The following is a 19,219-nucleotide window of genomic DNA, read 5'->3' on the forward strand; positions in this document are numbered from 1 at the left end:
GAGGCCCTGGACGAGCGGTGGGCGGGGTCTCTGCGGGCGGGGCTGTCCCCAGGTGTGTCTCAGGTGTGTCCCTCACCTGTCCCACCCTCACCTGTCCGCGTCTCACCTGCCCAGGTGCGCATCGAGGCCCTGGACGAGCGGTGGGCGGGGTCTCTGCGGGTGGGGCTCACGGCCCTGCCCCCCCCCGGCCCCCCCGCCCTGCCCCCCTCCCTGCTGGACCTGCCGGCCCCGCCCACCTGGGCGGTCACGGGGGCCGAGGTGCGGCACAACGGGAGCCAGGTGCGGCACAACTACGGCGTCAGCCTGGACAGACTGACGGTCAGTGCTCACCTGGCCTCACCTGGCTGGGGTTTGGGGTCACCTGGGCTCACCTGGCTGGGGTTTGGGAGCTGTTTGGGGTCACCCGGGGGGGATTTGGGGTCACCTGGGAGGAGTTTGAGGTCACCTGTGTGAAATACGGGCTCACCTGGGGAAGGTTTGGGCTCACCTGGGGAAGGTTTGGGGTCACCTGATCTCACCTGGGCCCAGGTGCGGCACAACTACGGCGTCAGCCTGGACAGACTGACGGTCAGTGCTCACCTGGGCTCACCTGGGTCACCTGGAGGGGGTTTGGGGTCACCTGGGCTCACCTGGGTGGGGTTTGGGAGCTGTTTGGGGTCACCTGGGGGGGATTTGGGGGGGTTTGTGGTCACCTGAGAAGAGTTTGTGGTCACCTAGGAGAGGTTTGGGGTCACCTGGGGGGGATTTGGGCTCACTGAGGCTCACCTGGATGGGGATTTGGGGTCACCTGGGCGGAGTTTGGGGTCACCTGGAGGGGTTTTGGGGTCACCTGGGGGGGAGATTTGAGGGGGTTTGGGCTCACCTGGGCACTGAGCAGGTCCCAGGTGTGCCACAGCTACGGCGTCAGCCTGGACAGACTGACGGTCAAGGCTCACCTGGGCTCACCTGTGCGGGATTTGGGGTCACCTGGGCATGGACTGGGGGATGGATTTGGGTTAAATTTGGGGATATTTTGGGTTAAATTTGTGCCCTTTCGGATAAATTTGGTCTCTCTCGGGTGGGGAATCGGCTGGGGATGGATTTGGGGATATCTTGGGGATATTTTGGGTTAAATTCGGGGGATTTTGGGGATATTTTGGGTTAAATTTGTGCCATTTTGGTCTCTCTCAGGTGGGGAACCGTTTGGGGGATATTTTGGGTGAAATTTGTGCTGTTTTGGATAAATTTGGTCTCCCTCAGGTGGGGAACCGGCTGGGGATGGATCTGGGGGATAATTTGGGTTGAATTTGGGATATTTTGGGTTAAATTTTCTCTCTCTCAGGTGGGGAACCGCCTGGGCGTGCGCCGGGGCCCGGACGATTCCCTGCACCTGGTGGTGGACGGGCAGGACATGGGACCCGCGGCCACCGGGGTGGCCAAGGTAACACCTGGGCACACCTGGGCACACCTGGGCACACCTGGGGAGGGGTAAAACACACACCTGGGGGGGAAATACACACCTGGGGGCACCCAAAACACACCTGGGGGGCACCTGAGATACACCTGTGGGCACCCAAAACACACCTGGGCATACCTGGGCACACCTGGGCACACCTGGGGAGGGGTAAAACACACACCTGGGGGGGTAATACACACCTGGGGGCCCCCAAAACACACCTGGGGGCACCTGGGGAGGGGTAAAACACACACCTGGGGGGGAAATACACACCTGGGGGCACCCAAAACACACCTGGGCACACTTGGGGAGGGGTAAAACACACACCGGGGGGGGAAAATACACACCTGGGGCACACCTGGGGAGATACCTGGAGGTACCTGGGCACACCTGGGGGGGTAAATGCACACCTGGACACACCTGGGCACGCCTGGGGGTACCCAAAACACACCTGGGACACACTTGGGCACACCTGGGACACACCTGGGGAGGACAAACTCACACCTGAGGGCATCTGGGGCATACCTGGACTCACCTGGGCACACCTGGGCGGGGGTTATTGGGCAAATTGGGGCACCCGGGGGCACCTGGGTTCACCTGGAACATACCTGGGGGGGAACAAAGTGACACCTGGGCACCCCTGGGCACACCTGGGGGGGGTTAACTGGTACCTGGGCACCCCTGGGGGCACCTGGGCACACCTGGGCACACTCCATGACATCATCCCCCCCCTTTTCCCCATCACTCCCTGTTGTGGGCGGGGCCATGCCATCGCTCCCCGCCCCTCTCTGACGTCACGCCCCGCCCCCTCTCTGACGCCCCGCCCCCTTTGTGTGACGTCACAGAACGCGTTCGTGGCCCTGGACCTGTACGGGCGCGTCACGGCCGTGTCCATCGTCAGCGCGGGGGGCGGGGCCGGCGGGGGCGGGGACGGCCCCTCCCCCACCCCCAGCCCCTCCCCCAGCCCCTCCCCCAGCGAGGCCCCGCCCCTCGCCCCGCCCGGAGGGGACGGAGGAGATTGGGTGAGAGGGGGAGGGGCGGGACTGGGAGGGACTGGGAGGGACTGGGAGGGAACTGGGAGGGACTGGGATGGGACTGGGAGGGACTGGGAGGGGATTGGTAGGGAACTGGGTTATACTGGGATATACTGGGAGGAACAGGGAGGGGATTGGGGGGCACTGGGAGGGAGTGGAATATACTGGGAGAGAACTGGGTTATACTGGGATGGACTGGGAGGGACTGGGATGGACTGGGATGGACTGGGAGGGACTGGGAGGGACTGGGAGGGACTGGGATGGACTGGGAGGGAACTGGGAGGGACTGGGATGGAACTGGGATGGAACTGGGATGGACTGGGAGGGACTGGGATGGACTGGGATGGAACTGGGATGGACTGGGAGGGACTGGGATGGACTGGGATGGACTGGGAGGGACTGGGATGGAACTGGGATGGAACTGGGAGGAACTGGGAGGGACTGGGAGGGACTGGGATGGGACTGGGATGGACTGGGAGGGAACTGGGAGGGACTGGGAGGGACTGGGAGGGAACTGGGAGGGACTGGGAGGGACTGGGATGGACTGGGATGGACTGGGAGGGAACTGGGAGGGACTGGGATGGACTGGGAGGGAACTGGGAGGGACTGGGAGGGACTGGGATGGACTGGGATGGACTGGGAGGGAACTGGGAGGGACTGGGAGGGACTGGGATGGGACTGGGTTATACTGGGATATACTGGGAGGAACAGGGAGGGGATTGGGGGGCACTGGGAGGGAGTGGAATATACTGGGAGAGAACTGGGTTATACTGGGATGGACTGGGAGGGGATTGAGGGAGACTGGGAGGGGACTGGGATTAGCTGGGTTATACTGGGTTATACTGGGTTATACTGGTTTATACTGGGTTATACTGGTTTATACTGGGTTATACTGGGTTATACTGGGATGAATTGGTTCATACTGGGAGGGAACTGGGGGGGACTGGGTTATACTGGTTTATACTGGGCGGGGCTGTGGTTTCACTGGGGGGGTTTTTGTTCCCCCAATTTCCTCTCCAAAGTCCCCTTCAAACTCCCCGCCAAATCCCGTTTAAATTCTATAAAATCCCCCAGACTCTCCCCAAAACCCCAAATTTTCCATCGAGCTGTCCCTCCCCCATTTAACCCTTAAATCCCCCCCCAAAACGCCATAAAAATTCTGTTTAAACCCCAAAAATTCTCTTTAAATCCCAATAAAATCCCCCAGACTCTCCCCAAAACCCCAAATTTTCCTTTTTTCACCCCAAATTTAGGGCCCCCCCCCGCGTTCCTGGGGTGCCACGGCCAGAACATCGAGCCGTGCCTGCCCCGTTTAACCTTTAAATACCCCCAAAAAATGCCACAAAAATTCCCTTTAAACCCCCAAAATTCCCATTAAATCCCAATAAAATCCCCCAGACTCTGCCCAAAACCCCAAATTTTGTTTTTCTAACCCCGATTTCAGGGCCCCCCCACATTCCTGGGGTGCCACGGCAAGAGCATCGAGCCGTGCCTGCCCCGTTGAACCCTTTCAAACCCACAAAATCCCCTAAACACCCCCTAAAAAACCCCCAAAATTCCCTTTAAATCCCAATAAAATCCCCCAGACTCTGCCCAAAACCCCAAATTTTCCATTTTTCACCCCGAATTCAGGGCCCCCCCACATTCCTGGGGTGCCACGGCAAGAGCATCGAGCCGTGCCTGCCCCGTTGAACCCTTTCAAAACCCCCTGAAAAACCCCCAAAATTCCCTTTAAATCCCAATAAAATCCCCCAGACTCTGCCCAAAACCCCAAATTTTCCATTTTTCACCCCGATTTCAGGGCCCCCCCACGTTCCTGGGGTGCCACGGCAAGAACATCGAGCCGTGCCTGCCCCGTTTAACCCTTTCAAAACCCCCTAAAAAACCCCCAAAATTCCCTTTAAATCCCAATAAAATCCCCCAGACTCTGCCCAAAACCCCAAATTTTGTTTTTCTAACCCCGATTTCAGGGCCCCCCCACGTTCCTGGGGTGCCACGGCAAGAACATCGAGCTGTCCAACGGGGCGCGCACGGCCACGCGCGTCAGCAGCTACAACCAGGGGCTGGTGCTCGTGGGGCAGCCCCTCCCCCCGGGCCGGCTCTTCCAGGTAACCACGGCAACGGCCGTGACGTCAGCGGTGACGTCATCGGGGGCGGGGCCGTGTCACGCGGGCAGGGGGCGGTGGCGTAGGGGATGTCGGTGATGTCACAGGGGACGGGCCAATGGGGATCCGGGACTCCTGTGATGTCAGAGGGGGACACAGTGACGTCATAGGGGACACGGTGATGTCATAGGGGATGGGCCAATGGGGATCCGGGAGTCCTGTGATGTCATTGGGGGGTGTGGTGATGTCATGGGGGGGGTGGGGAAATGGGAATAGGGGAGGTGGTGATGTCATAGGGGATGGTGGTGACGTCACAGGGGATGGTGGTGATGTCATAGGGGATGTGGTGATGTCACAGGGGATGGGCCAATGGGGATCCGGGAGTCCTGTGATGTCATAGGGGGACACAGTGACGTCATAGGGAACACGGTGATGTCATAGGGGATGGGCCAATGGGGATCGGGGAGTCGTGTGATGTCATAGGGGGTGATGGTGATGTCATAGGGGGACACGGTGATGTCATAAGGGATGGGCCAATGGGGATCGGGGAGTCATGTGATGTCATAGGGGGTGATGGTGATGTCATAGGGGGACACGGTGATGTCATAGGGGATGGGCCAATGGGGATCCGGGTGTCCTGTGATGTCATAGGGGGACACGGTGATGTCATAGGGGGACACGGTAATGTCATAGGGGATGGGCCAATGGGGATCCAGGAGTCCTGTGATGTCATGGCGGATCGTGGTGATGTCATAGGGGGTGGGGAAATGGGAATAGTGGAGGTGATGACGTCATAGGGGATGGTGGTGATGTGTTAGGGGTGCCAGTGATGTCATAGAGAAGTTGGTGATGTCATTGGGGGGTGGAGAAATGGAAATAGGGGAGGTGGTGATGTCATAGGGAATGGTAGTGATGTCATCAGGGGTGGGGGAAATGGGTATAGAGGAGCTGGTGACATCATGGGGATTGTGGTGATGTCGTCGGGGATGTGGTGATGTCATAGGAGATGGGCCAATGGGGATTCAGGCATTCCTATGATGTCATGGGGGGTGTGGTGATGTCATATGAGATGGGCCAATGGGGGACCAGGGAGGGGATGATGTCATAGGGATGGATCAATGGCGATCTGGGACTCCTGTGATGTCATTGGGGATGGTGGTGATGTCATACGGAAGTGGCCAATGGTGGAATTGGGCAGCCAGTGATGACATAGGCGAAGGACCAATGGGGATCGGGAGCTCTTGTGATGTCATACAGGATGTGGTGATGTCATCGGGGACACTGTGGTGTCATAGCAGATGGCTGTGATGTCATAGGTCATAGTGGTGATGTCACCGGTGACGCAGTGACATGGGTGACTTCTGTGTGACACTGGGGCTTGCTGATGACATCACCACATCCCTGATGACATCACTGATGATGTCACAGGTGCAGACCAACGCCCTGAACCCCCATTGGAGCCGATTTCATGGGGAATTTGGGTTCATTGGGGGCGGTTCCTGTGACGCTGGGGGGGTCTCCGGGACATTGGGGGTTACTGATGATGTCATACCACCACACAATGACGTCACGATGACGTCACCGGCGCAGATCGACGCCCTGAACCCCCCGTGGAGCCGATTGGGGGGGGGTGTGGGTTCATTCTGGGGGGTTCTGTGACACTGGGGGTCAGTGATGACATCACTACATCACGATGACATCACTGATGACGTCACAGGTGCAGATTGACGCCCTGAACCCGCAGTGGAGCCGATTGGGGGGGGTGTGGGTTCATTCTGGGGGGTTCTGTGACACGGGAGTTGATGATGACGTCACTGATGACATCACAGGTGCAGATCGACGCCCTGAACCCCCCGTGGAGCCGATTGGGGGGGGGTGTGGGTTCATTCTGGGGGGTTCTGTGACACTGGGGGTCAATGATGACATCACTACATCGCGGTGACGTCACTGATGACGTCATGGCTGCCGTCCCAGGTGCAGATCGACGCCCTGAACCCGCAGTGGAGCCGATTGGGGGGGGTGTGGGTTCATTCTGGGGGGTTTCGTGACACTGGGGGTTGATGATGACGTCACTGATGACATCACAGGTGCAGATCGACGCCCTGAACCCGCAGTGGAGCTCCTCCCTGGCCCTGGGGGTCACCGGGGCCCCCCCCGGCCGCTCCCCCCTGCCGGCCTGCGCCCACGGCCTCAAACGGCCAGCCTGGATCCTGCAGCGCAGAGCCGTGTTCCACAACGCCAGGAAGGTCGGAGAAACGCCCCAAAAACACCCCGAAAACACCCTGAAAATACCCCAAAAATATCCCTGAAATATCCCAAAAATATCCCCAAAATATCCCCAAAATTACTGCAAAAATATCCCCCAATCCCAGCCTGGATCCTGCAGCGCAGAGCCGTGTTCCACAACGCCAGGAAGGTCGGAGGAACGCCCCAAAAACACCCTGAAAATACCCCAAAAATATCCCTGAAATATCCCCAAAATATCCTGAAAATATCCCAAAAATATCCCAAAAATATCCTGAAAATATCCCCAAAATATCCCCAAAATTACTGCAAAAATATCCCCCAATCCCAGCCTGGATCCTGCAGCGGAGAGCCGTTTTCCACAACGCCAGGAAGGTCTGAAAAATGTCCTGAAATGTCCCAAAATATCCCCAAAAATATCCCTGAAATATCACTGAAATATCCCTGGGATATCCCCAAAACATCCCCCCAAAATACCCCCAATATCCCCAAAAATATCCTCAAAATATCCCAAAAAATATCCCAAAAATCCCCCCCCCCCCCAAAAAAAATCCCAAGAAGTATCCCGAAAATACCCCCAGACATACCCCAAAAATATCCCTGAATTCAGTGCAAAGATATCCCAAAAATACCCCAAAAATATCCCAAATTATCCCCAAAAAGATCTCAAAATAACCCCAAAAATATCTCAAAAAACCCCAAAATGATCCCAAATTAACCCTTGAGTGCCCGGAGCCGCCTCCAGGAGATTCCTGGAGCTGCTGCCCCCCCCAAAGCCCCCAAAAACCTCAAACCCCATCCCAGCCCCCCAAAATCCCCCAAAATCTTTGTGCAACCCCCAAATTCTGTCCTTGGCCCCTCAAATTTTGTTTCAGACCCCCCAATTTTCACTTTTAACCCCAAATTTTATCCAAATTTTGTCCCCCCAGATCTGGGATCTCCCTGGCCCCTCCCTGGAGCTGCTCCCGGCTGGGACCTGAGACCCCAAAACCCCCCCAAAACCCCTCAATTTCCATTTCAAACTCATTCTAACCCTCCAAATTTTGTCTCAATCCCCCCAAATTTCACTTTTAAACCTCATTTTGTCCCAAATTTTCCCTTTTTCCCCTCAGATCTGTGACCTGCCCGGCCCCTCCCTGGAGCTGCTCCTGGCCGGGTCCTGGGACCCCAAATCCCCCTCAAATCCCCCCAAAATAACCCCAAAATCCCCCTAAATCCCCCCAAAACTCATCCTAACACCCCGAATTCCATCCTAGACCCCCCAAATTTCACTCCAGACTCCCAGAATTTCACTTTTAACCCATTTTTGTTCATTTTTCCCCCAGATCCGGGATCTCCCCGGCCCCTCCCTGGAGCTGCTCCCGGCTGGGACCTGGGACCCCAAAACTCCCCCAGAACCCCCTAAATCACCCTCAAAACCCCTCACATTTTCTCTAAACCCCCCCAAATTTCACTTTTAACCCCAAAATTCACTTTTAAACCTAATTTAAACCCAAATTTTCCCATTTTCCCCCAGATCCGGGACCTGCCCGGGCCCTCCCTGGAGCTGCTCCCGGCCGGGACCTGAGACCCCAAAACCCCTCAAACCCCCCCAAATCACCCCAAACCCCCTCAAATGACCCCAAATCCCCCCCAAACCACTCCAGACTCCCAAAATTTCACTTTTACCCCGATTTCAACCCAAATTTTCCCATTTTTGTGCATTTTTCCCCCAGATCTGAGACCTGCCCGGGCCCTCCCTGGAGCTGCTCCCGGCCGGGACCTGAGACCCCAAAACCCCTCAAACCCCCCCAAAATCACCCCAAACCATCCCAAAATCACCCCCAAACCATCCCAAAACCCCCCAAAATTTCTCTCAGACCCCCTAAATATCACTTCTAACCCCAATTTTAACCAAATTTTCCCATTTTTCCCCCAGATCCGGGACCTGCCCGGGCCCTCCCTGGAGCTGCTCCCGGCCGGGACCTGAGACCCCAAAACCCCTCAAACCCCCCCAAAATCACCCCAAACCATCCCAAAACCCCCCAAAATTTCACTCAGACCCCCTAAATATCACTTCTAACCCCAATTTTAACCAAATTTTCCCATTTTTGTGCATTTTTCCCCCAGATCCGGGACCTGCCCGGGCCCTCCCTGGAGCTGCTCCCGGCCGGGACCATTCTGGGGCTCCTCGTGGACGGGGGGGGGCGGCTGCACCTCTTCATCAACGGCCGCGACCAAGGAGCCGTGGCCGGGGGGGTGCCCAGCCCCTGCTACGTCCTGCTGGACCTCTACGGGCAGTGCCAGCAGGTGGGGCACCCCAAAAAACCCAAAAAAATCCCAAAAAACCCCGTTGAAATCGGCCCAGGGGGTCCCGAAATACGGAAACCCCAAAATTCCAAAGATCGGGGAAAAAATCCCAAAATTCTGGGGGTTAAACACACCTGGGCACACCTGGGCAGTGCCAGCAGGTGAGGGGACACCCCGAAATTGGGGAACCCCAAAAAAACCCAAAACAAACCCAAAAAACCCCAAAACAAACCCAAAAAACCCCACTGAGATCGGCCCAGGGGGTCCCGAAATACGGAAACCCCAAAATTCCAAAGATCGGGGAAAAATCCCCAAAATTCGGGGGGTTAAACACACCTGGGCACACTTGGGCAGTGCCAGCAGGTGAGGGGACACCCCGAAATTGGGGAACCCCAAAAAAACCCAAAAAATCCCAAAAAACCCCGTTGAAATCGGCCCAGGGGGTCCCGAAATACGGAAACCCCAAAATTCCAAAGATCGGGGAAAAATCCCCAAAATTCTGGGGGTTAAACACACCTGGGCACACCTGGGCGGTGCCAACAGGTGAGGGGGCACCCCGAAATTGGGGAACCCCAAAAAAACCCAAAACAAACCCAAAAAACCCCAAAACAAACCCAAAAAACCCCACTGAGATCGGCCCAGGGGGTCCTGAAATCCAGAACCTCCAAAAATCCCAAAAATCGGGGAAAAATCCCAAAATTCGGGGGGGTTAAACACACCTGGGCACACCTGGGCGGTGCCAACAGGTGAGGGGGCACCCCGAAATTGGGGAAACCCAAAAAAACCCAAAACAAACCCAAAAAACCCAAAACAAACCCAAAAAACCCCACTGAGATCGGCCCAGGGGGTCCCGAAAACCAGAAACCCCAAAATCCCAAAAATCAGGGGAAAATCCCAAAATTTGGGGGGTTAAACACACCTGGGCACACCTGGGCGGTGCCAGCAGGTGAGGGGACACCCCGAAATTGGGGAACCCCAAAAAAACCCAAAACAAACCCAAAAAACCCCGTTGAAATCGGCCCAGGGGGTCCCGAAATACGGAAACCCCAAAATTCCAAAAATCGGGGAAAAATCCCCAAAATTCTGGGGGTTAAACACACCTGGGCACACCTGGGCGGTGCCAGCAGGTGAGGGGGCACCCCGAAATTGGGGAACCCCAAAAAACCCCAAAACAAACCCAAAAATCCCCACTGAGATCGGCCCGGGGGGTCCCGAAATACGGAAACCCCAAAATTCCAAAAATCGGGGAAAAATCCCCAAAATTCTTGGGGTTAAACACACCTGGGCACACTTGGGCAGTGCCAGCAGGTGAGGGGACACCCCGAAATTGGGGAACCCCAAAAAAACCCAAAAAATCCCAAAAAACCCCGTTGAAATCGGCCCAGGGGGTCCCGAAATACGGAAACCCCAAAAATCCCAAAATGGGGGAAAAAAACCCCAAAAAGAGACCCCTAAAAGAAGGATTGGGAACCATAAAAAGATTTGGGGGACCCCAAAAAGGGTCTGGGGTCCCCAAAAAGGGTCAGGGTGCCCCAAAATTGATTTGGGGACCCCCAAGTGGGGTCTGGGACCCCCAAAAAAGGATCTGGGACCCCTCAAAGGGGTTTGGGACCCCCAAAAAGAGTCAGGAACCCCCAAAAAAGGGTCAAGGACCCCCCAAAAAGGGGTTGGGGACCCCAAAAAAGGATCAGGGACCCCCAAAAAAGGGAATGGGACCCCCTGAAAAGGTCAGGAACCCTCAATAAGGGTTTGGGACCCCCCCAAAAAAGGGTCTGGGACCCCCAAAATGGGGTCTGGGACCCCCAAAAGGGTCTGGGACCCCCCAGAACGGGGTCTGGAGCCCCCAAAATAGTCAAGGACCCCCAAAATGGGGTCTGGAACCCCCAAATGGGGTCCAGCTCCCCCAAAATGGGGTCTGGACCCCCCAAAAGGGTCTGGGACCCCCAAAATGGGGTCTGGACCCCCCAAAAGGGTCTGGGGACCCCCAAAATGGGGTCTGGGACCCTCAAAATGGGGTCTGGGACCCCCCAAAAGGGTCTGGGATCCCCAAAAGGGTCTGGGACCCCCAAAATAGGGTCTGGCCCCCGAAAAGCGTCTGGGACCCCCAAAATGGGGTCCAGGCCCCACTGAAAGGTTTGGGACCCCCCAAAATGGGGTCTGGATCCCCCAAAAGGGTCAAGGACCCCCAAAATGGCGTCTGGACCCCCCCAAATGGGGTCTGGGATCCCCAAAATGGGGTCTGGACCCCCCCAAAATGGCGTCTGGGACCCCCAAAATGGGGTCCAGGCCCCACTGAAAGGTTTGGGACCCCCCCAAAATGGGGTCTGGATTCCCCAAAATGGTCCAGGACCCCCAAAATGGCGTCTGGAACCCCCAAAATGGGGTCTGGACCCCCCAAAATGGGGTCCAGGCCCCACTGAAGGGTTTGGGACCCCCCAAATTGGGATCTGGAACCCCCAAAACGGGGTCCAGCCCCCCCAAATCCCATTTCCCCCCCAGGTGACGATCGTGGCCGAGGGCCCGGCCGGGGGGGGCTCCCCCAGTGGGGACCCCCGAAATCGGGGAGACGTGGAGAAGGCGGACGTGGTGGATGGTGAGGGGGGACCCCGAAACTGGGGGGGGACCCCAAAACCTGGGGGGGGGGGGGGGTCAGGGATTCCAAAATCAGGGGGGTGACCCCGAAATTTGGGCGGTCTTGGAGGGGAGAATCTCAAAATTTTGGGGTTTGGGGGCTTGAAATCAGGGGGCACCCCGAAATTTGGGTGAGTGGGAGGGGTTGGGGACCCCAGAATTTTGACCCTGAATTTGGGACCCTGAAATTTGGGGGGTTTGTGAGGGGGGGAACCCCGAAATTCGGGGGGTCTGGGAGGGAAAGATCCCAAAATTTGGGGGTTTGGGGGGCCCAAAATGGGGGAATCCTAAAATTTGGGGGGCTGGGGTGGGGAGATCCCAAAATTTGGGGGTTTGGGAGCCTGAAATTAGGGGGGACCCCGAAATTTGGGTGATTTGGGATTCCAAAATCTGGGGGTGACCCCGAAATTTGGGGTATCTGAGAGGGGGGATCCCTAAATTTGGGGGTTTGGGGGGCTGAAATTTGGGGAGAACCCCAAAATTTGGGGGGTCTGGGAGGCTCAAAATGGAGAGAACCCCAAAATTCGGGGGGTCTGGGAGGGGTGGATCCCGAAATTTGGGGGTTTGGACCCCCAAAGTTGAGGGGACCCCAAAATCTGGGGAGTCTGGGAGGGGAGACCCCAAAATTTGGGGTGATTGGGAGGATCTGGGACCCCAAAATTTGGTGGGGAACCCCAAAATTTGGGGGTTTGAAACCCCAATTAACGGGAACCCCAAAATTTGGGGGATCTGGGTGAGTGAGGCACCACAAAATTGGGGTTGACCCCAAAATTTGGGGGGTTTGGGAGGAGCTAAAACCCCAAAATTTGGTCAAAGGGGGACAGGAAACCCCAAATTTGGGAGTCTGAACCCCCAAATTTGAGGAGAGACCCCCAAATTTGTGGTTTGGGAGGGGCAGGAACCCCAAAATCGAGGCAAGAACCCCAAAATCTGAAGAACTGAAGCACCTAAACCCCAAAAATTTCATTTTTGGGGGTGTCAAAACCCCAAATTTTAGGCAGAAAATTCTGATTTTTCGGGCTTGGGGAGGCTCTGGAAGGGCCAAATTTTGGCCAGGGGGGTTTTGGGACCCCCCGATTTTTTTTGGGGGGGCTCCTGGGTGGTCTCTGACCCCCCCTGTGCCCCCCAGGGGTGAAGGAGAGCCTTTGTTGGGGACCCCCCGCGCCCCCCCAGCCCTGCCCGTACCAGGCCCTGTGTGCCCGCTTCAAGGACCTGCTGCTGCTGCCAGGTGGGCTTGGGGGGGATTTGGGGGGGTCCTGGGGGGGTTTGGGGGGTCCTGAGGGGATTTTGGGGGGTTTGGGTGGGATCTGGGGGGATTTTGAGGGGTTTTAGGGGGATTTTGAGGGGTTTTGGGGGGTTTTGGGGGGCCCTGTGTGCCCGCTTCAGGGACCTGCTGCTGCTGCCAGGTGGGCTTTGGGGGGTTTTGGGGGGGTTTGGGGGGTCCTGAGGGGGTTTGGGGGGTCCTTGATGGGGTTTTGTGGGAGTTTGGGGGGTCCTGAGGGGATTTTGGGGGGTTTGGGTGGGATCTGGGGGGATTTTGAGGGGTTTTGGGGGGATTTGGGGAGCCCTGTGTGCCCGCTTCAAGGACCTGCTGCTGCTGCCTGGTGGGCTTGGGGGGGATTTGGGGGGGTCCTGGGGGGATTTTGGGGGGATTTGGGGGGTCCTGAGGGGGTTTGGGGGGTCCTGAGGGGATTTTGGGGGGTTTGGGTGGGATCTGGGGGGATTTTGAGGGGTTTTAGGGGGATTTTGAGGGGTTTTGGGGGGTTTTGGGGGGCCCTGTGTGCCCGCATCAAGGACCTGCTGCTGCTGCCTGGTGGGCTTTGGGGGGGATTTTGGGGGTTCCTGGGGGGATTTTGGGGGGTCCTGAGGGGGTTTGGGGGGTCCTTGATGGGGTTTTGTGGGAGTTTGGGGGGTCCTGAGGGGGTTTGGGGGGTCCTTGATGGGGTTTTGTGGGAGTTTGGGGGGTCCTGAGGGGATTTTGGGGGGTTTGGGTGGGATCTGGGGGGATGTTGAGGGGTTTTGGGGGGTTTTGGGGGGCCCTGTGTGCCCGCATCAAGGACCTGCTGCTGCTGCCTGGTGGGCTTTGGGGGGGTTTGGGGGGGTCCTGAGGGGGTTTGGGGGGTCCTGAGGGGGTTTGGGGGGTCCTTGATGGGGTTTTGTGGGAGTTTGGGGGGTCCTGGGGGGATTTTGAGGGGTTTTGGGGGGATTTGGGGGGCCCTGTGTGCCCGCTTCAGGGACCTGCTGCTGAAGCCAGGTGGGCTTTGGGGGGATTTGGGGGGGATTTGGGGGGTCCTGGGAGGATTTGGGGGGTCCTGAGGGGGTTTGGGGGGTCCTTGATGGGGTTTTGTGGGAGTTTGGGGGGTCCTGGGGGATTTGGGGGGATTTTGAGGGTCCCTGATGAGGTTTTGGGGGGTTTGGATGGGATTTGAAGGGGATTTGGGGGGGTCCTGGGTGGGATTTGGGGGGGTCCTGAGGGGATTTTGGGGGGTCCTGGGGGGATTTTGGGGGTTCCTGAAGGGATTTTGGGGGGTCCTGAGGGGATTTTGGGGGGTCCTGAGGGGCTTTTGGCGTCCCTGGGCTTGGGCTGGGGGTCCTGATGGGGATTTGGGGGGGGGTCTCGAGGGGAATTTGGGGCAGTTTGGGGGGTCCTGGGAGGGATTTTGGGGCGGATTTGGGGGTCCCTGATGCACTTTTTAGGGATTTTTGGTGTCCCCAACCCCATTTCGGGGTCCCCAACCCCATTTCTGGGGTCCCCAATCCCATTTTCAGTGTCCCCAACCCCATTTTCGGGGTCCCTGACCCCATTTTGGGGGTCCCTAACCCCATTTTCAGTGTCCCTGACCCCATTTTTGACATCCTTGACCCCATTTTGGGGTCCCCAACCCCATTTTTGCTGCCCCTGACCCCATTTTCAGTGCCCCTCACCCCATTTTGGGGTCCCCAATCCCATTTTCGGGGTCCCTGACCCCATTTTCAGGGTCCCCAACCCAATTTTCGGGATCCCTAACCCAATTTTTGACACCCCTAACCCCATTTTGGGGGTCCCCAACCCCATTTTCGGGGTCCCTCACCCCATTTTCGGGGTCCCCAATCCCATTTTTGGGGTCCCTAACCCCATTTTTGACATCCCTGACCCCATTTTCAGTGTCCCCAACCCCATTTTTGCTGCCCCTGGCCCCATTTTCGGCGTCCCCAACCCCATTTTCAGGGTCCCCGACCCCATTTTTGCTGCCCCTGGCCCCATTTTTGGGGTCCCCAACCCCATTTTCGGGGTCCCCAACCCCATTTTTAGGGTCCTTCACCCCATTTTCAGCGCCCCTCACCCCATTTTGGGGGTCCCCAACCCCATTTTCGGGGTCCCCAACCCCATTTTTAGGGTCCTTCACCCCATTTTCAGCGCCCCTCACCCCATTTTCGGGGTCCCCAACCCCATTTTCGGGGTCCCCAACCCCATTTTTGACATCCCTAACCCCATTTTCAGTGTCCCCAACCCCATTTTCGGGGTCCCCGACCCCATTTGGGGGGTCCCTGACCCCATTTCGGGGGTCCCTGCCCCCCAATTCCCGCTGCAGACGAGTACTTTGCCCCCGAGCCGCGGCGCAGCCGCTGCTTCTGCCAGGGCTGTGAGCGGGGGGGGGGGCGACCCCCGGGACCCCCGGGAGCCCCCCCTGCCCCTGGGCTGGTGCCGCTTCAGCCTCAGGTACCGGGGGGCTTGGGGGGTCCTGGGGGGCATTTGGGGGGTCCTGGGGGGGATTTGGGGGAGGTTTGGGGGATCCTGGGGGGCATTTGGGGGGTCTTGGGTGGGATTTGGGGGTGGTTTGGGGGGTCCTGGGGGGGATTTGGAGGTGGTTTGAGGGGTCTTGGGTGGGATTTGGGGGGTCTTGGGTGGGATTTAGGGGTGGTTTGCGGGGTCCTGGGGGGGATTTGGGGGGATTTGGGGGGTCCTGGGTGGGTTTTAGGGGTGGTTTGGGGGGTCTTGGGTGGGATTTCGGGGTGGTTTGAGGGGTCTTGGGTGGGATTTGGGGGTGGTTTGGGGGGTCCTGGGGGGGATTTGGGGGGATTTGGGGGGTCCTGGGGGGATTTGGGGGGTCCTGGGTGGGATTTGGGGGTGGTTTGGGGGGTCCTGGGGGGCATTTGGGGGGTCTTGGGTGGGATTTGGGGGTGGTTTGAGGGGTCTTGGGTGGGATTTGGGGGTGGTTTGGGGGGTCTTGGGTGGGATTTGGGGGTGGTTTGGGGGGTCCTGGGGGGGATTTGGGGGGATTTGGGGGGTCCTGGGTGGGTTTTAGGGGTGGTTTGGGGGGTCCTGGGTGGGATTTGGGGGTGGTTTGAGGGGTCTTGGGTGGGATTTGGGGGTGGTTTGGGGGGTCCTGGGGGGGATTTGGGGGCATTTGGGGGGTCCTGGGGGGGATTTGGGGGAGGTTTGGGGGGTCTTGGGTGGGATTTGGGGGGTCTTGGGTGGGATTTGGGGGTGGTTTGGGGGGTCCTGAGGGGGATTTGGGGGTGGTTTGGGGGGTCTTGGGTGGGATTTGGGGGTGGTTTGAGGGGTTTGGGGTGGGATTTGGGGGGATTTGGGGGGTCGTGGGTGGGATTTGGGGGTGGTTTGGGGGGTCTTGGGTGGGATTTGGGGTTTTAAATGAGGTTTGGGGCAAATCGGGGGGTCCTGGAGGGGTTTTGGGGGGGATTTGGGGGAGGTTTGGGGGGGTCTTGGGGTGGGTTTTGAGGGGTCCTGGGGGGATTTGGGGGAGGTTGGGAGGATTTTTGGGGGGTTTAAATGAGGCGTGGGTGGGGTCTGGGGGGGAATTGGGGGGTCCTGGGTGGGTTTTGGGGGAGTTTGGGGGGTCCTGGGTGGGTTTTGGGGGGGTTTGGGGGGCAGTTGGAGGGTCCTGGAGGGAGTTTGGGGGTGCTGGAGGTGTTGGCTGGGTTTGGGGGCGGTTGGGGGGGAATTGAGGGGTCCCCGGGGGGGAGTTGGGGGGTCCTGGGAGAGTTTTGGGGGGCTTTAAAGGGGGTTTGGGGTGGCACTGGGGGATTTAAAGGGGGTTTGAGGGGGATTTGGGGGGTCCTGGGGGGGAATTGAGGTGAATTGAGGGGTCCTGGGGAGGGGCTGGAGCGTCTCGGGTGGGTTTTGGGGGGGTTTGGGGGCAATCGGGGGGTCCCGGGGGGGCTCAGTGGTTTTTGGGGGGATTTGAGGGGTCCTGGGATGGTTTGAATGAGGCTTGAGCAGGTCCTGGGTGGGATTGGGGGAATTTGGGGGGGTCCTGGGGGGCTTTGGATGGTTCTGGAGAGGCTTTGGGGGGGTCCCGGGTTAATTTTGGGGTTCCTGTGTTTGATTTTGGGGTTCCTGGGTTGAATTTTGGGGTTCCTGGGTTGAATTTTGGGGTTCCTGCGGTAATTTTGGGGTTCCTGTGTTTAATTTTGGGGTTCCTGGGTTAATTTTGGGGTTCCTGGGTGTAATTTTGGGCAGGTTTTGGGTGATTTTTGGTGGTTTTTGGGGTTTTGGGGGTACCTCACCCCCCCGGGATAACTTTGGGATAATTTTGGGGTTCCTGGGTTGAATTTTGGGGTTCCTGTGTTTAATTTTGGGGTTCCTGGGTTGAATTTCGGGGTTCCTGGGTGTAATTTTGGGCAGGTTTTGGGTGATTTTTGGTGGTTTTTTTTGGGGTGGTTTGTGGGGTTTTGGGGGTACCTCACCCCCCCGGGATAACTTTGGGATAATTTTGGGGGTTCCTGGGTTGAATTTTGGGGTTCCTGGGTTGAATTTCGGGATTCCTGCGGTAATTTTGGGGTTCCTGTGTTTGATTTTGGGGTTCCTGGGTTGAATTTCGGGGTTCCTGGGTTGAATTTCGGGATTCCTGCGGTAATTTTGGGGTTCCTGTGTTTGATTTTGGGGTTCCTGGGTTGAATTTTGGGGTTCCTGGGTTGAATTTCGGGATTCCTGCGGTAATTTTGGGGTTCCTGTGTTTGATTTTGGGGTTCCTGGGTTAATTTTGGGGTTCCTGGGTTGAATTTTGGGCTTCCTGGGTTGAATTTTGGGCAGGTTTTGGGTGATTTTTGGTGGTTTTTTTGGGGTGGTTTTTGGGGTTTTGGGGGTACCTCATCCCCCGGGGGTTCCTGGGTTTAATTTTGGGGTTCCTGGGTTGAACTTTGGGGTCCCCCCAGGCCGAAGCCGCGGCCCGAGGGGGGCGGGGGGTGGCAGAAGTGGCCCCGGGCCTATCACGGCACCAGCGCCGGCGCCGTGCGGCGCAGCCTCGACCGCGGCGAGCTCGTGCCGGGTGAGCACCCCCAAAACGGGGACGGGGACCCCGAAAACGGGGAAAAGGGGGCAAAAAACGGAAACTGGGACCCCGAAAATGGGGAAAAGGGGGCAAAAAACGGAAACGGGGACCCCAAAAATGGGGAAAAGGGGGCAAAAAATGGAAATGGGGACCCCGAAAATGGGGAAAAGGGGGCAAAGAATGGAAATTGGGACCCCCAAAAATGGGGGTGAGCACCTCAAAAATGGGGTAGGGACCCCGAAAATTGGGATGGGAACCCCGAAAATGGGGATGGGGACCCTGAAAATGGGGTGGGGACCCCAAAAATGGGGAAATGGGGCCCAAAAAAATGGAGTGGGGACCCCCGAAAATGGGGATGGGGACCCCAAAAATGGGGAGGGGAATCCCTAAATGAGGATGGGGACCCCGAAAATGGGGACGGGGACCCCGAAAATGGGGAAAAGGGGGCAAAAAATGGAAATGGGGACCCCGAAAATGGGGAAATAGGGGCAAAAAATGGAAATTGGGACCCCGAAAATGGGGAAATAGGGGCAAAAAATGGAAATTGGGACCCCGAAAATGGGGGTGGGGGAGCCCTAAAAATGGGGAGGAGGACCCTGAAAATGGGGAGGGGGACCCTGAAAATGGGAATGGGGACCCCGAAAATGGGGATGGGAACCCCGAAAATGGGGATGGGGACCCTGAAAATGGGGTGGGGGACCGCAAAAATGGGGAAATGGGCGCAAAAAATGGAAATTGGGACCCCGAAAATGGGGGTGGGCACGCAAAAAATGGGGTGGGGGACCCCTGAAAATGGGACCAGGCCCAATAAAAAGGGGGAGGGGAACACCCAAGCCCCTCCCCCATTTAGCCCCGCCCCCTCTCTGACCACGCCCACCCAAACCCCGCCCCCAGGCCCGTGGTCGCTGCTCTGCGCCCCCTGCCGGCCGGACCCGTCAGGCCCCGCCCACTCGCGCTCGGGCCCCGCCCCCCCAGGCTCGGGGCCACGCCCACCCGGCCCCGCCCCCCTGGTGCTGTCACCGGCCCTGGGATACGCGGCCATGGAAACGTTCGCCAGCCGCGTCACGTGAGTGGGCGGGGCTAAGGAAAGGGGCGGGGCTGCGGAAAGGGGAGGGGCTTCAGGGAAAGGGGGTGGGGTCAGGGAAAAGGGGGAGGGGCATTGGAGTGTGAGTTGGTGGGGCTAATGGAAAGGGGAGGGGCTTCAGGGAA

General features: G+C 58.0%; 1 protein-coding gene across 1 annotated transcript in view; it reads left to right on the forward strand.

Moving 5' to 3' along the window:
* NEURL4 (neuralized E3 ubiquitin protein ligase 4) overlaps positions 1–19,219 on the forward strand; it is a 43,522-nt gene that overhangs the window by 21,741 nt on the left and 2,562 nt on the right. The window contains exons 19-30 of the mRNA XM_058822932.1: positions 115–318; positions 1,322–1,420; positions 2,281–2,457; positions 4,440–4,577; positions 6,662–6,820; positions 8,928–9,107; positions 11,607–11,700; positions 12,868–12,966; positions 13,989–13,992; positions 15,115–15,438; positions 17,895–18,007; positions 18,905–19,076. Coding sequence (XP_058678915.1) covers positions 115–318; positions 1,322–1,420; positions 2,281–2,457; positions 4,440–4,577; positions 6,662–6,820; positions 8,928–9,107; positions 11,607–11,700; positions 12,868–12,966; positions 13,989–13,992; positions 15,115–15,438; positions 17,895–18,007; positions 18,905–19,076 — 1,763 coding nt within the window. The remainder of the gene's footprint in view (positions 1–114; positions 319–1,321; positions 1,421–2,280; positions 2,458–4,439; positions 4,578–6,661; positions 6,821–8,927; positions 9,108–11,606; positions 11,701–12,867; positions 12,967–13,988; positions 13,993–15,114; positions 15,439–17,894; positions 18,008–18,904; positions 19,077–19,219) is intronic.

Source organism: Ammospiza caudacuta, chromosome 36 (assembly GCF_027887145.1).
Source record: "Ammospiza caudacuta isolate bAmmCau1 chromosome 36, bAmmCau1.pri, whole genome shotgun sequence".
Lineage (NCBI taxonomy): Eukaryota > Metazoa > Chordata > Aves > Passeriformes > Passerellidae > Ammospiza > Ammospiza caudacuta.